At 50.2% G+C, this 16,069-nt stretch overlaps 1 protein-coding gene across 1 annotated transcript; it reads right to left on the minus strand.

The window, feature by feature from the left end:
• Positions 1-5,312: 5,312 nt before the first annotated feature.
• Positions 5,313-15,718, minus strand: LOC122120812 (ral guanine nucleotide dissociation stimulator-like). The gene is made up of 14 exons (XM_042695033.1): positions 15,503-15,718; positions 12,654-12,850; positions 12,011-12,070; positions 11,100-11,293; positions 9,618-10,846; positions 9,295-9,513; positions 8,925-9,028; positions 8,433-8,493; positions 7,718-7,786; positions 7,206-7,289; positions 6,712-6,744; positions 6,300-6,421; positions 6,012-6,107; positions 5,313-5,710 (listed from the first exon to the last, which is right to left on the minus strand). Exons 1-14 carry the CDS (start codon positions 15,716-15,718, stop codon positions 5,455-5,457), a joined length of 2,940 nt encoding a protein of 979 aa, XP_042550967.1. The 3' UTR covers positions 5,313-5,454.
• Positions 15,719-16,069: the final 351 nt, after the last annotated feature.

The following is a 16,069-nucleotide window of genomic DNA, read 5'->3' on the forward strand; positions in this document are numbered from 1 at the left end:
TGTGACAAACTTGATGATGTGAACAGCAGAAAACCGCTACAAATTAAAAATAAAAGTAAGTCACATTTGCTCACAATAGTTTCAATTATTTGAGAAGTTACAATAAGTTTACAGATACTTGGGAGACAAGCTTATTGTTTGTAACAGAATAAAACAAATGCAGTGATATATGGGGTACCTCTAAATGCTTTGAACATTCTGTCTTTACAAAACCACAACCGACTGACCACTTTACCACTCTTACTAAATAACACTGCTTGAACCAGCACCCTATATCACTTATAACAATTGTATTCCATACAATGGCTTGGATTGTAACAAATGCTACTTGTTTAATGAGAAATTGGATCTAATTGTTAGCTCACATCAACTTCCTTGATTCTTTGTGCCTTAGGTCTGTGACTACAATAAAGATGAAATTTGTGTCCTTTCATTCTTTCTTTCCAGCCTCTCTTCACCTTTCCTTCCTTTTGTTCCATTCTTTTCTTCTACCCTTCCTTTCCTTCTTTCCTCCTTCCTTCTTTGCTTTGTTTCTGTTTCTTTCCATTCGCTCCAGCATTCTTTTTTCTCCCTTTTCTCTTGTTTTCTCTCTTTCCCTTCCCTTCCTTTGATTCTTCCTTCCTTTGTTCCTTCCTTCCTTGTTTCATCTTTCTGTCTGAACTGGAATTTGAACTGAAGAGCCTTGTGCCTACATTGCTTCTTCTTCATCATCTTTCAACCTAAAATTCTTTATATTGATTTTGTTATGCTGTATGTCATATTATTTCCTTTGTTATTTTACATTATCTGGATCTCTTCTCTTGTCTTCTTTCTCACCCTGCTTCCTACCTACTTTATTCCTGTCCATCCTCCTTTTTTTCTCCTTTGCCTAGTTTTATTCTCAAGCATTGTTTTTTTCCAATTATTTTCATTCCTCTTCTTCATAACTAATACATTATTTCATGGAATATCTTACCTCCTAGAATATCATCTTTCATCTACTCTCTTTGGAATTGTGGTATAATTACTTTTACTTGGGGGCTGCTTTTTTAAAATTTCCATTGCTGCTTTGTCTATCAGCTATGGAACTGCAAGGCTGGTTCATTGCCCTGAGCATGTGAGTTGAGTGTTTTGATTTACAACCTCTGTCTGGGCTAGACAAACTGCCTGCCATCCTGCCACAACCTAGTTCTTCCTCTAAAGCCATGGCAAATTCTACAACAGAAAGAATATGAAATAGGAGCTGAAGACTTTTAGACAAAGACTTGTCCCTGGCTATGCAAATGGCAATGTAAAAATAAAAGCACGTATATATACACATGCAACCTATTAGGAAAAAACAAGACAACATAACCCTTAAAATGTTAATTTCATACATACACTGATTTTCATCAAGTCAAACTGGAGAAATTCCATTCCAAAGAATGATTCTAAGAATGAGGAACATATACAAATACAATGCTGCTACCTCTGCCACCCAAGCAGCCTGGACTGTAAGTGTGTCCCACAGGCTTAGTTTCTCCAGGGATTTATTTGATGGGGTCTTTAACTTATATGCATGTAAACTTGTGTGACTTATTCATGCTTGTACATAACTATCCTTTACTTGTGCTCCACGTGATCTCATATCACATCTATATCCGTCTTGACTCATCAGTAAAGGTTACCAATGCAATATTTGTCATAGAAAGAAAGCTTACTGAACAAGTAAAGGATTCCTTCCATCAAACAGCAGCGGAGATAAGAGGGCTTTGAAATGAGCTACGGTATATTCAGAAACAGCCAGGGATTCTTAGGAGCCTTCCATCTTTAAGATAGAAAAGCAAAGCAGTATGGCCAAAGAAATGAGCCTCAGGTGTTTGTGATCCTGTCCATGTTATGGTGTTGAGAAGATGGCAGCTCTGGGGAGATCTCTATTAGAAATGAGGACACCCTGACAAAACTGAATGTGTGGCTCTGTGCTTTGTGGAAAACCTCTTGTCCTCTGCAAGTGAGGAGTCAGTCATTTCCTATGCTCTTGTACCCTGGACTAAAGGCTCTCTGGACAATGACCCTGGAATGATTCCACCCATTCTTTACTCAAGTCCTTTCTCTCAGGTAGGGTTATGAAAACTAAATTTGCTCAAGTCCAACAATGGTAAATATTCTCTCAATTGCTCCAGTTCCATTCCAAGTGTCCAGTAGCCACCTGTGACTATGGGGTTGCAGAGCATTGGGAGATGTTTGTCACAACAGAAATTCCTACTGGACAGCAGTGTGCAGATAGAGCTGGCTAGTCTCCTCAACCTATTATTTCTACCTCCTGTTTCCACATGTAGCACACAAAAGCAGCTCACAGACTCAGGCCAAAACTACCACTTTGTCATCTTCTATGGCTGTGACCAAACACCTGACCAAAGCCTGTAAAAGGACAAAAGGATCCTTTTGGCCCAAGGTTTTATGGATTTCCATCCATGGTCACTTGGCCCCCTCTCTTTGAGCCTCTGGGGAGGCAGAAATCATGACAAAGCTGTTGAGCTGGTGATGGTCAGGAAGCAGAAACGACATAATGGCAAAGCCAAGGTCCCAACAACCCTTCCCATGGGGACCCCATGACTTCACTTCCTTTTGCTTCGTAAGTAACACCAGAGGCTAGTGGCCAGCCTTGAGCACATGGGCTCTGAAGCAATTTCAGTTCCAGGTATTCATAGATATTGGATGGAGCTCAGAAGGTTGTATGCTAACATTCCTGAAGAGTCTTACAGATCTCCGACCTTCCCTCTTCCCCCTTCCTCATGCCTGATAAACATTACATGAGATTGGACACATGACTCATGCATGCAGTCCCAGCTAGTGGGGAGGCAGCAATCGGGAGGAACACACTTCAGGGCCAGGCTGAATAAAACTGTTAGCATGACCCTACCTCAAACAGTAAGCTGGGTGTGGTGTGGCAGCATGCACCTGTGCGTGTAGCTCCATGGATGACTGCAGGTTCAAAGGATCCTGGTCCAACCTGAACTAGGAAAAACTAGGAAGGGATATGATAGATTTGCCTGAGAGAAGAGTAGGGAGTAAATTACCAGTGTGGTATGTCACCAACAATGATAAAAACTAACATCATATAGGGCACTGGTGGCTCATGCCTATAATCCTAGCTCCTCAGGAAGCTGAGATCTGATGAGTGCAGTTCAAAGTCAATCTGGGTGGGAAAGTCCAAGAGACTCTTATCTAAAATGAACCACGAAAAAGCCAGAAATAATAGCCTTGAGCATAAAGTTTAGGGGCAGTGCCTATGCCCTGGGTTCAAACCCCAGGATCAACACACACACACACACACACACACACACACACACACACACACACAAATTATGACACAACTAACCTCACATCTCAGTATATAAGAATTAGGAAAAGGGGCTGGGAAGTTGGCTCAGTGGTAGAGCGCTTGCCTTGCATGCCTGAGGCCCTGGGTTCGATTCCTCAGCACCACATAAGCAAAAAGAAAAAAGCCGGAAGTGGTACTGTGGCTCCAGTGGTAGAGCGCTAGCCTTGAGCTGAAGAGCTGAGGGACAGCACCCAGGCCCAGAGTTGAGGCCCCATGACCGGACCCCCCCCAAAAAAATAGGAAAAATATTTTATCTCAATGACAAATATATTAGTAGATTAAAATAAGAATTTGTATGCTATAGACAGTGGATAACAAGTCATCTGTAGTAGATGCAATGGCAATACACAATTTTATTGATCTCAAATACATTTTTTCTTTTTTCTTTTCAGGTAAGGCATAGGTTTATTCATCCTTCTGGCTGACACCTGGCCATCTTGACCCTTGGTGGGGGGGAGGGGGGGAGGAGGAGCAAGACCTGGGAAAGAGCTAGAAAAAGCGCTAAATTTTTTCTTATAAAAGCTCTACGAAAAGATTGTAAATTGTGGTACATATTTGCTGCTTATAATCCAATAAAACTGGAAATTCCCGATAAATGGCTGAACCAAAATATCCACTTAAAAGGATACTTCTTTCTCAATGATCTTTGAAGACAAAATAAGGAAAGCTATCTGAAAGCTCCTCACAGGAGAAAGGAAACATTTCTCTTTACAACGAAACATTGTATCTTCAGCTTTGTTTCCCCTCTCATCACATCCAGCACTGATGCTGTTAGGTCATTCATTTGGGCAGTGATTCCATTAGGAAGTTGGGTTGACTATTCTATTCTTGCATCTGATAGAATTTACCATTTCATGAAATGTAGCTTTCATGCAAAATCTGAACTCCACTGTATGGTCATGGATATGAAAGCTTATATTTTGACCGTCTTAGGTTTCAACAGTCTGCAAGGATATCTGGAATGACAGTGTGTATCTCAGTTGTAGAAGGTTGAAGATCTCAGGCTCCTGAGACACTGAAATTGCAGATGTGAGTCACAAGCACCTGGCAGGTAATTTACAGTAGAGGATTGAAACAACATTAAGTGCATTAACCTCTATTGATCTCTTGCTGGGCTCCTTTGCTACTGCTCTGTGGAGGAGTCTAGAAGCATAGTCCCCACTTTCCTTCCTGGTCATGTGTGTCTGCTTGGCCAGATGGAATTTTGTTCACTGCAACTCTGGTATTGTAAACACAAAGGGGAAGTGCTCTTGCCATGGCTTTCTTCAACTGTGTAGTGGAGAAAAGATAATATATCTTCTTCCTGTAACTGGCATAAGAGCTCAGGAGGGCAACTATTGAAGAATTACTTGAACTCAAAGAAATGATGAGTCAAGAGGGTTTATATTCCCTTAGGAAACTGTGAGTGGCTCTGGCATTTGACTGATGTGCTTTCTGTGATCTGTATCTTCTCCTTTACATGTTTCCCTGGGTTTCCCTTTATCAGTGTGCTTATAGTTTTAGGCAGGTACTTGCTTTGGAAGAATTGTGATTTTGGTCTGACTACGTTTAGCTCTTCTTGCAGCTCAGCAGTGTCTCCCTCCCTGAAGCACTGCCCTGGGTCTGGTGTGGCCTCATTTGATTTCCCCCCAGGGTCCTGCATGGTGACTCCAGTCCCTCCCAGCAGGTTGAGGTGGATTCCCTGCCTGCACAGGAGCCAGCAGCTTCCCACACAGATGATGGCTGTTGCAAAGGAGACATTTCAACACTCAGATTTCCAGGCTTGTGGAACAGTTCATGAGAACACCTGACTGAAAGCCTAGCCCCTAGAGGGACCTGCTCTTGCTCATTCTGCAGGAAAAAAATGAGCTCAAAGCCTGAAAGGATTTCTTCTTAGAACAGAATATGCAGAAGTCTCTGCCATTAAGGAAGGCAAAGAAAAGCACCCACCAAAACCTTGCTCTTGTAAAGAAATGGTTTTAACACGCTATTAGTGTTTCCACATAGGTTTTTAATCTAAATGACCTGACATTTGAGTCTTTGTGCATTGTGCAACGCATTTCCCATAACTCATTGGAGAATATGATTTTCTCTGGTTGGAGTGCACGCATCTTGGCTGAAGAAAGGACAGCCTAGGATACAGCCCCATGCCCAGCTCTCCGGGAGGGCTGGGGGCTCAGGAACGGCAAGATTCCCTCATATTCTGTCATCTTTGCCATGCAGATGTTTGGGGCCGACTGAAATAATCGGTTGCAGTGTGAAGAAGGCTTGGGTGAGCAGCCCAAGTGCATGCTGGGTGCATGGCTGCCATTCCCACCGCTGAGCTGCTCATTTGTCTCCAACTGGGAACTGCCATTGTTGCTGAGCTCTCTTGTCAAAGCCTGGCAACTGAATGGAGGGACTGCCTTAATTCCAGGGCTTCCCTGAACCACAGGGCTGTCCCACACCCACTGCCCCCTGGGCTTGAGGCAGCCTTCCTTACTGTTCATTTTCAAGGAGCCATATGCCCAATCCTCTGAGGACCACCGTGGGACCCCAATGAAGGAAGTGAGGTGGGCAGAGGTCAGGCCACACCACCCAGACAAAGGCTTGTGTGGCAGGTGGTGGGATGGCAGCCCCAGCTCATTGGGCTGCCTGTCCCACCACCCAGACCCTGGGGAGTCCCTGGCCCCTGGGCCAATGTACTTACTTTCCTGAGCGCTTCCTCAGGGGAGGGCTCCTCTTGTTGTTCCTGCTCAGGACAAGTACCCGGCGGGGAGGCTCCAGCTCCCTGGATAGCTTGGAGCTAAGACAAGAAGTAGCTGGTTGGACAGCAGGCTCCACCCTGGGGGTTCCCTCCCAGGGGCCCTGGGGACTCAGGAGCTCATACACCCTTCCTTCAACAGGTCTGGTGGGAGGCTGACTCAGACAACAGGCTCTCATGGACTGGTGCTGGGGATTCCCATGTTTGTTGCCCCCACTGCCTACCCCAGCTCACCTTTCCAACTCATTTAGGCGGTTCATGTTGTTAAACCAAGATACGAAGTTCATGTCAGGAACCACCTGGAGCTCCTGACATGAGCCCTTTAGTTCCTTCATTAGTGCCATCACCTTGAATTCCTGGTTGAGAGAAAGGACACAGTGGTGATGGACCTGGACCAGGGCAAGGTAGGCCAGGCAGCTGACTTCGGGTCTTCACTTGGCTTCACTCTTGTCTCTCCCCAACACACTCGCCTTTCTCTACTGAGATCCAGTGCCCAACCCCAGCACGCTGTCCTAGGTACCCAGCTCAAGGCCCCATCTCCTGACCTCTGGAGGACAAGTGATGTGACCATCCACATCAGAGGGAAGGAAGGACCTAAGGGACCCGCACAGCTGGCTGCCTGCAGAGGAAGGTGTCATTTTCTCACCTCTCGTCTTCTTTTTACATTCAGCCAAGAGCCCTGCAAAGCAAAGAATATGTGCTAAGAAAATGCTGTTTCCACTTGGCGCCCTACCAAGTCCTTCCAGCAGAGGGCAGGCTGGGTGCACAGCTGGACTAGGATTGCTCTCAGTCTAGGGCAGGGAGGCCTAGGTCCTGAGGACAGGGAGCTCACTGCTCAACTCTCTGTGCACATGGCAGAGACTTGAGGCTTCCAGTGACAAGGCCATGCTGTTCACACATGCTATGTCAGCTTGAGCACCTGCTGTCACACTGCCACCCTTGCTCACCACCCTCTGAGACATGGCCCCATGTCATCAGCAGCACTGAGGTCTGAGGGCATAGGGCATCACAAGTAGGATTGCTGTGGTGCTTGGCACTCTGGGGCTGGGGAGGACGTGGGCTCTTGCTGGAGGTCAAGGGGCAGGGAGAGGCTCTTTGTCCCCAATCTGCTTTGCCAGGGCTGGGGCCCTGTTCACTCACATCCTTGGAATCTTGGTCTTTGTGCAGTGAGGCCAGGTGTGTGAGGACGGTGCCCAGGTAAGGGACTGTGCCCTCGGGATAGTCCTGTGGCATTGGGTGCAGAAAGATCAGAAGAGTCCTGTTAAGCTCCTCGCAAGAACCCGACTTACCCCAGTCCCATGGAGCCATCTATCTAGCAGAACTTGGGGCAAGACAGGCTCATTCCTCAATGATCCACCCTCTACCCCATACCAAAGACACAGCCCTGCATGGGGAAATCTATCTAGGTCTGGGCCCCTCCAGGGCTGGCACTTGACACACGGGCAAGGTCTGTGGCCCTGCCCTTCACCTGCTCCTCTACTCTTGTGCAGGCCTTAGTGCTGTGGCTGCAACTCATTGCTGCAACATGCCATCTGAGCAGAGGCCAGGTGTGATGGGGCATTAAGGGAGTGGGCCAACAGGTCGGTTGGGTTGGGGGACCCCCCTCAACTACTCCTTCTAGAAAGCCCCTGGCCTCAGGCATGCACACTCACCAATTGTTGAGGCTTCTTGCAGCCTCTCTTGAGTTTCTTCCAGAAGCTCTTGTATCTGGACTCTCGCCCCTGGCAGCAGTTAGCATGGATGTAGAACATACTCCTTCTCTAACCATTCAACCCTCCAAAGTCCCCTCTTGCCGCAAATGTGGTGTGACAGCCATGGCTTGGGCCCTAGGATCTCAGGCTCCCTGTGACCATCAGCACTGTATCCCTGGGCAGGCCAGAGCATATGCCAAGGCCTGTCTCCATGGTGGATGTGGCCATTTGCATCCCCTAAAAGATGTTTCTGGGGCTGCTTGATCTGAAGGGACATCTTGACCTCACATGACTGGCTAGGCTTCCCTCCTGGGACGGGAAGGCCACCCAGAAATAGAGCCAGGGCATGGCTTGGCCGTGCCAGGCTGGCGGGGTGTAGAGAGGCAGCCTCAACACAGGCCACACTCAGGAGGAAGCTTGACAGGAAATCTCAGCAGCAACCTTGACAACCCAACCCTGTCACTTTCTCCACCCTCCTCAGACACCCAGGTGGCCTCCTCCACTCACTCCACGGGGTCCCCAGGGACCTCCTGTTCCCCATACGATCTGTCCCCCACCCAAGCCCACGACGGATGCTTCTCCTAGCTATGTTGGATATGCTCCTTGAATTCCATCAGAGAGAAAATTTCCCTCGCCTCCGTCCGAGGGTCAAATCTTATTCCGGGGCTCATACAACCTTGTACACTTGCTCCTGGCAGTGTATCCTCCTCAGCTCCTGATAGACAGCTACTCTCTCCCTGGACGATGGGCAGAGACAAGGTGACAGATGGGAGAGGAAGGGAGAGGAGGAGTGTGAATGGATTTCCCATTTGCAGGCAGGACTTTATGCTAATGGGCACAGGGCTGTGCAGGGAGAGCCACTGTGACCCTTAGGTCACATGGTTAGGAACAAAGTCTTGAGGGGAAACCTCCAGCTCCACCCCAATTCCCAGAGTGGTTTTGCTTGGAAGAGCACTGCACAGACTGGTGTAGCTGTGATGTCTCTGAAGGAAAACGTCCCCAAGGGCCTTGTGCAATGTATGGCAGAAGAGGAATCCCAACCTAGCAGGCAAATCCTAGGCAAGGCCATAGAGCTGTGGTCTCTGCCATGGGGCACTGCCATTGGGCTCCCAGAAGATGGACGCTAAGCTGAGGAAGCAAGGGTTGCCCAGGAGAAAGGTGCACCCACCTGCAAACCAATCTCCACGTCTTCTTCAGGCCTTGGAGCTGGCTGCTCTGCAGAGCACACACGATTGCAAATAAGGTGGAGATATTTTTTCGTAGGTGGCACTCCTAGGAGTGAAGAATGGGTGAGGAGAGCTGTGGAGGAAACTCCTGGGCTCCTGCTTGGCCTGGGGCTGGGCCTTTGTTACTAGGCTGAACTGGGACAGCTTGGGGGAGGGGAATGGCAGTGGAAGCAGGGCAGGAATGCACACAGCCCAAGTGAGGGCAGAGTAGGAGGAGGGCTTTAAGGCTAGGCAGTGGCTGTGAGTGAGCAGGCAGCCACTTGGTGGGAGTGGGAAAGGGAAGAAGGGTCCCTGGGCCCCTCCTGCTCATACCAGAGCCACCTCTATCCAGTGCTGCACCACTTGGGCTCTCTCTGCTGCCTCCATGCTGTGGTCCCCAAGGCACGTGGTGATCACACAACTGGAGACCTGCTCACAGTGCTCCAGTATGGGAAGCAGAGTGGGTGCCAGGCGCTCCAGACACTCCTCCTGGTCAGCTTGTACATACACGTAACTCAAAAGGTGGTAAGGGATGAGTCTTTTGAACAGTTTCTGAAAAGATGAAATGAATGGTCAGCATGACTCTGCCCTGAGGCAGGTGTGGCAGTAGAGGTGCAAAGGAAAGCCCGCACGCCCAGCCCTGCCAAGCTACTTACGACGGCCATGATGGAGAACTGATCTGCCTTCTCTTCGGGCAGCCAATCTAGCACTCGAGCTGTCTCCTCATCACTGTCTAACTCTAGCATGGACATCCGGGCTGGCCCCCTGGAGGAAATCTGCACATCCTCCATCTCCACGCACTCCCAGGGAGCCGGGTCTATTTCCGCAGGCCTGTCTGCCTCGCTAGCTGGTGGGCGAGCAGGCTCTTGCTCGGCAGCACAGGTCAGAGCACCATCGGCGTCTTCAGCCACTGGCGGCTCATAGTATTTGTCAAAATAAGTAACTGGATGAATGTCCTCTCCTAAGCCTGTGTCAGCTTCCAGCTGCACAGATGGGACGGGTGCTACATCCCGGCTGGGCGGCAGAGGCTCCTGTACGGGTGGCTCTGGCTGCTCAGCAACAGACTCAAGGCAGTCAGCCTCTCCAGCAAGCGGGCAACACTGCACTTGCTTCCCAGATGGACCGAGAGACTCCCCTTGCTCCCCAGATGGACCGAGAGACTCCACTTGCTCCCCAGATGGACCCAGAGACTCCCCTTGCTCCCCAGATGGACCGAGAGACTCCACTTGCTCCCCAGATGGACCCAGAGACTCCACTTGTTCCCCAGATGGACCGAGAGACTCCCCTTGCTCCCCAGATGGACCGAGAACAGACTCCAGGCTTTCATCTCCTGGAGCCTCTAGCTCTGGCCCTGAGCTGCTCACTACAATAGGTTTGGAGGGCTCTGGTTGAACTGCAGATGCGTCTCCTTCTTGGGCGGGTTGCAGAATTGGGTCACACTGGCCTTCAGGCAGCTGGGCTTCTGGAGTGGGCACTGGCATACCCTCATCACTGGCATGTTTTGGTGCATCAATGGCTGGCTCTAGAGCCATTGCTACCACTGGGCTAAGTGCCCCTGGCACTGAGGGATCAGCCACTCTTTCTTCATTTGAGTATTGCAGGTCAAGATCCAGACTTGGTGCTGGAGATGGTGCAAGGCTGTGGGCCATTGGCTGACCTGCAGGTGGATTGATCTCTTCGGTCACAGTTGACGGAGGTGAGTCAGAACATCCGTCTGCATGGGGTTCTTGTTGGAGCTCCACTGCAGCTCCTGGAGCTGAGGGGGCCTCTGAGGCTACAGCTAGTTCCAGCTCTGACTGACATGGTAGTACTGCTTCTACGCAGGGTGTTGGATCCAGTGGGTGTACAGTGGTTTTCTCATAAAGCCTGGCAGTTGGTGGAACAGCTGCAAGAAAAGATCCCCTACAGCACTGCCTTCCCCTCAGTCATTCCTACGGCCACGAGACCCCTGCCTGCTGAGAAGCCCTAGTCCCTGGACTCCACCCCAGGAAGCCCTGCCAGGACAGGTTTCATGCCAAGGCATCCAGGTTCCCTGGCTGTCCTATTGATGGCCCCATGGTAGCATGGGAGCTGCCTTCAGGTGGACAAAGCTTGGAATCCCACACCTGTTCTCTCCTTTGCCAGCCCATGCTACTCACCCTCCAGCTCTGGCTTCTTGAGAAGCATGTGCTCCAGCTGGCTGAGCAGAAGGCGGGCCTGCTGTTCCTCAACAGAGCCAGGCATATTGAGGTGTAGATATGTTACCAGGTGTTGCAGGCAGGACGTGTCCGGTGCTCCAGTGAAGTCTTCTGGGTACTCCCTCATCCAGGAGCCCAGTATGAAGGAGAAGGCTCTAGGTGCAGAGGGAGAAGCAGCAGAGTCAGAGGCTGGGCCTACCCTCCTTTCAGACCCCCTCAAACACAGGTGTATGAATTGGGCTCCTGGGCCTGCCCATGCCCATAGCCCATAACGGGCCTGGTCACCTGGCTGCACTACACACATTGTCTACACGAGCGATGCGACAAGACCTACATCACAGATGAAACCATCCCACCCACACCCACCGCCTGGTGTCCCTGGGCATGCTCCCCAAACTGTCATCTCTGGGGTGCTTTGTCCTGTTGCTTGTTATCTCCAGAACCCAGAATCTCCTCACTTGGGCAGCCTCTAGTGGCCTCTAGTGGCCTCCTGTTCACATAGAGCCAGGGGTCAACAGTCTTGTCCTGACTCTCAACCCAAACAGCACATCCTGGCCCTTGAGCACTCACTGAGGCCCCTGGAATCTCAGGGGATTGTCCATGATGGCGCAGTGTCGCCCTCCCCGTTCTGTGTGGTCCTGAGGATTCCCAGGGCAGGCAAATGGGACTGGGTTGGTCACATGCCAGAGGCTTCTCCCACCCTCCATAGGCACCACAACAAGCACACACAATCCCTGCAGGGACACATTTCTACCTGGACTTGAGCCTTCCCCTCAGGAATCTCAATTTCCCTTTGCCCAGGCCTCCCAAAGCCAGCTCTTTGCAACCACCCCTAAGACACATGCCCTCCCTCCTCCCCCAGACACACTCACCGCTGCAGGTGCTCCTGCGCGCCTGCCTTCTCCTCCTCATATTCAAGGAAATGACTGTATCTAGGGGACACCATGAGAATGTCAAACATACTGTGTCTGCACATGATGTCTACAGTCCCAATGGTCTCTCTGAGCACAGGATGGAGCTCAGGATGACAAGGATTTCCCTGTTCTTTCAATGAGTGGTGTCAAGCGTCTGGAAATGCATCCCCACACAAGATGATGAGCCCATTAGCTTCCTCCCCCACACACAACTCAATGGGCATGGGGTCTCTCAGTGTTTCCCCTGGGCTTCCGAGTGAGGTTCAGGTAGGTCAAGATGCCCAGATGGAACATCAACCACCACTGTCAATTTGGAAAATGCTTTTCTTGAGGTCTTATTCATAGGAGGCCTCGATGTAGAGAGGAGTTCTTCATGAGAGAGGGGCTTCTCCCAGCTCCGCCCACATCCCTGCGCTCCCTAGTGTGTAAGGTCATGATGTGGACAGGCCTGTTCAGGACCCATCCCACCCCTCCAGCCTCAGGCAGTGAGGATGTTGCTCCTAGCATGCCAGTAGTCAGGATCCAAGCAGATCCTTACTGGTGCAGCACATGCCAAGGCCTAGCCAATGGACCCATCCCCAGGATCAGAGGTGGCACTTACCTGTTGAACAGCAGGTTCAACACGTGATGGGCAGTCGTGAAAGTGCGGTATGTCCCCAGAAACACTGGGACAAACACAGCATCTCCGAAGAGCAGGGCAGGCACTAAGTGGTCTACTAGCTTCTCCACTTTGCCTCCCTGCAGGTATCCTGCTTTGCAGGGATCAGGAAGGGTGGGGGCTAACACCCACTCTAACTGCTGTGGAGAAATGAGACACAGTTCAAACATAGAAACAGCAGCACACTGGGAAAAGGCTCAGGGCCATACAATGAAAATAACCTGGGGACACACACACGCACACATACACACACACACACACACACACACAAACTCATGTATTTACACCCCACTCAAGAATGTAAACACATGGCATCTGAGGCTGCCAGAAGGTAGTAGGTTAGGGGACTCGCCCTCCCTCCACACCCTCCTTCTTCCTTGATTCACCCGTGGGATACATGGTGTAGATCTTCTCAGGCGACTGGGACAAGGGATGACCCAGCGTCTTCGAACAATATCGAACTCGCTTTGTGGCGCTGTTCTGTGGAATAGCGGGCAACAGCAGGAGAACATCCTGCTGTCCCTCCGCTTTCCATACAGCTCAGCTGGTTCAGCTGATAACCAGCACCAACTCCTGCTGGCCCTTTGTGACATCATCTCTGGAGATATCATCATCAATGAAGGGAAGTCCCCTCTTCTGAACTCAGCCTCAGACCAGACCTCTGCAAATGTCCCCTGGGTGCTAGCTGGGCCCCATGGCAGGGCAGGAGCCAAACTAGACACACTCCACATACACAACCAACTGTCCTCTGTCTAGTTAATGTCATGGTTATGAGGACACACTTAATGAGTTCCCACCAGATCCCTCCTACCAGTTTAAATGTCTCCTCATGTACAAGTGCCTGTGCTTGCCTGCCTCCCCCAGTCACCCATTCATTCCTAGTGCTTCCACCCAGCACCTGCTTGAGCATATTATACACTGAATAAGACCCGGTATCTATCCAATGCTTGGGAACCCTACAGCTGGTGTCAGTCATTTTCACTGCACTCTTGTAGAGATTCAGTCCCTGCACATGGTGTCTAGACAGAGAATAAACTGCAAACCACTTGTCCTTGCCTAGGCCTCTCTTTCCTGTAGTAGGAGCCTCCAGGAGGAGGATACCAAGTTCAAGGAGGATAACTAGGCAAGAGATTCTATCTCAAATCCATGCAAGCCAACAATGAACGACAAAGAAAAAGGAAAGGCAACATCTGAGCTCTATGTGGGGGTGAGCATTTCACAAGTGCACACACAGATGAGGTCTTCTCTATTTGGAAGCCTACCCATGAGAGACTCCCTTCTTCAACACACCTATTGAGAGAGGTACACACATGACCTCACATGGACACATAGACACAGATTCATCCACACAGGCACGGTGGCACACGTCTGTGTTCATTCATATGGGTCCTCACATGCGCATACTGGAGCTCTACCTGCCACAAGGTCTGTGTGCGAATGAGAGGGTGGGTGAGAGATGGGAAGCTGAAAAGAATGGGGAGTTTGTTCAGTGTCCTGTATCCTCAGCTCTCTACTCTTCTGGAGAGTCAGAGAGTGTGGCAGCCTGGGATCCAAGAGAATTTGAGGCCAATCTCTGGGCTCATTTGGTGGGCTGATGGAGTGACCAGTGTGGGCATGGAGAGCCAGTGATTTCTGCACCATGTTCACTGAGGTAGAGGTGGAAAGGGCACAAAGGGATCGGGCTACCAGAGTGGATTGGGCACCACTCAGCTCCTAGGGCTGAGAATTTTCTGCTGCCACTGCACATGGGAAGAGGAGTTAGAGTGAGAGCAGCCTGGACGTGGAGTTGGTTGATGTGGAGAAAAGTGGAGATGGGAGGCCTTCACTTTTCAAGCAACAGGGAAGTGGACAGGCGCCTCCACCACGGGGATCCTGGCAGGGGAGGGAGAACCTTGGCATCCTTTGCCTCTAGATTCCTAGGTGTGCCCTTCCCTGTCTGCTCCTTCCCTAGGTCCACCATCTCCCTTGCTCAAGATGTCACAGTCAGGGCTGAGAAGGTAGCTCAGTGGTACAGTGCTTGCCTTGCATGCCTGAGTCCCTGGGTTCGAATCCTCAGGACCACATAAGCAGAAAAAGCCAGAAGTGGCGCTATGGCTCAATTTGTAGAGCCCTAGCCTTTAGCTGAAGAGCTGAGGTACAGCACAGAGGCCAAGTTCAGGCCCCATGACTGAAAACAAAAATGTCACAGTCAGTGCCCAAGACTCTGATGATGGCAACTTATGCTCACTGGCATGGTTCGTGCATGCAGGGCCAAGGAGGTCTATGCATTCAGCCTGACTGGGAGCCATGGTGGGGGCTTTTTCATGGGAAACAGAGGCCAGGGTTTCCTGCTCTAAAGCCACCCAACAGAAGCCCTTGAGGTAACCCTCCAATGTGGTTTCCACCTCCATCACCAGGACCATGTTACTGGTCCTGCCGACCATGGCGCTGATCCTGCCATCTATCCTGACGACACAGTCCCTGACTCCTCCTGCCTGCTCTGAGGAAGTGACCACTGTGTGAGGGCTGCAGGTGGAATCCAGGCCTATGACACTGATTTGATAAGTCTACCATTATAGACTTAACCATTTTTAATTTCCAAAGGCTAATATACCAGTGACAATTGTCCACCTCTTAGGATGGTGGGGAAGAACTAATGGAACCAGAAGTATGGCACAAGCAATTCAGCTCCACCATGGTATGGACTTTCTTTGTACACAACTCCAAATCTCACTCCCACGATTGGTAGCGGCATACTCATCCTCTTTCTCCAACATGTTTAATGGTAAGAATGGAAGCAAACAGCCAAGAACATCCAACTGTGATGTGGTGCTGGTGGTACCCACTGCTTCTTCTCCTACTGCTCCAAGCAGCAGCACCTCTGCACCACCTCTGCCAGCACCCGGCAGTGCAGGATGAGCTTCCTTTCTGCAGCCAGTTCCTTCTAAAGACCTGGCCCTAGAGCTTCTGCACAAACAGATTTGACTCTTTCTGGAACCTGTTCTTGCTGACACCTCCACTTGGTACATTCTCCAGGGATCCAGATTTCAAATGGAACCTTCAACGTCTGTTTCTTTGAAGACAGGCCCTTTCTCCTCAAGCCAGGTTAGCAGATTGTAAAAAGACAGGAGAAGCCTCACTTTAGACAGCACATGGTGGGGAGCAGGTGGGGAGGCTTGCCCACCTTCTTCAGACATGGCCTCACTGTGCACTCAGCTTCCTTGCAGCTGTGGCTCAATGTGGCAGCTCAGTGACAGCCAGATGTCCATCACGCCACAGGCCATCAGAATTCTTAGTGCTCTTCTCATCACATTCTCATGACTCTCTCAACCTAAACATGCCAGAAAATACCAACAATTGGGCCCAAAGCAGACAGGGTC

Source organism: Dipodomys spectabilis, unplaced genomic scaffold (genome assembly GCF_019054845.1).
Source record: "Dipodomys spectabilis isolate Male_0828 unplaced genomic scaffold, ASM1905484v1 ptg000178l, whole genome shotgun sequence".
Lineage (NCBI taxonomy): Eukaryota > Metazoa > Chordata > Mammalia > Rodentia > Heteromyidae > Dipodomys > Dipodomys spectabilis.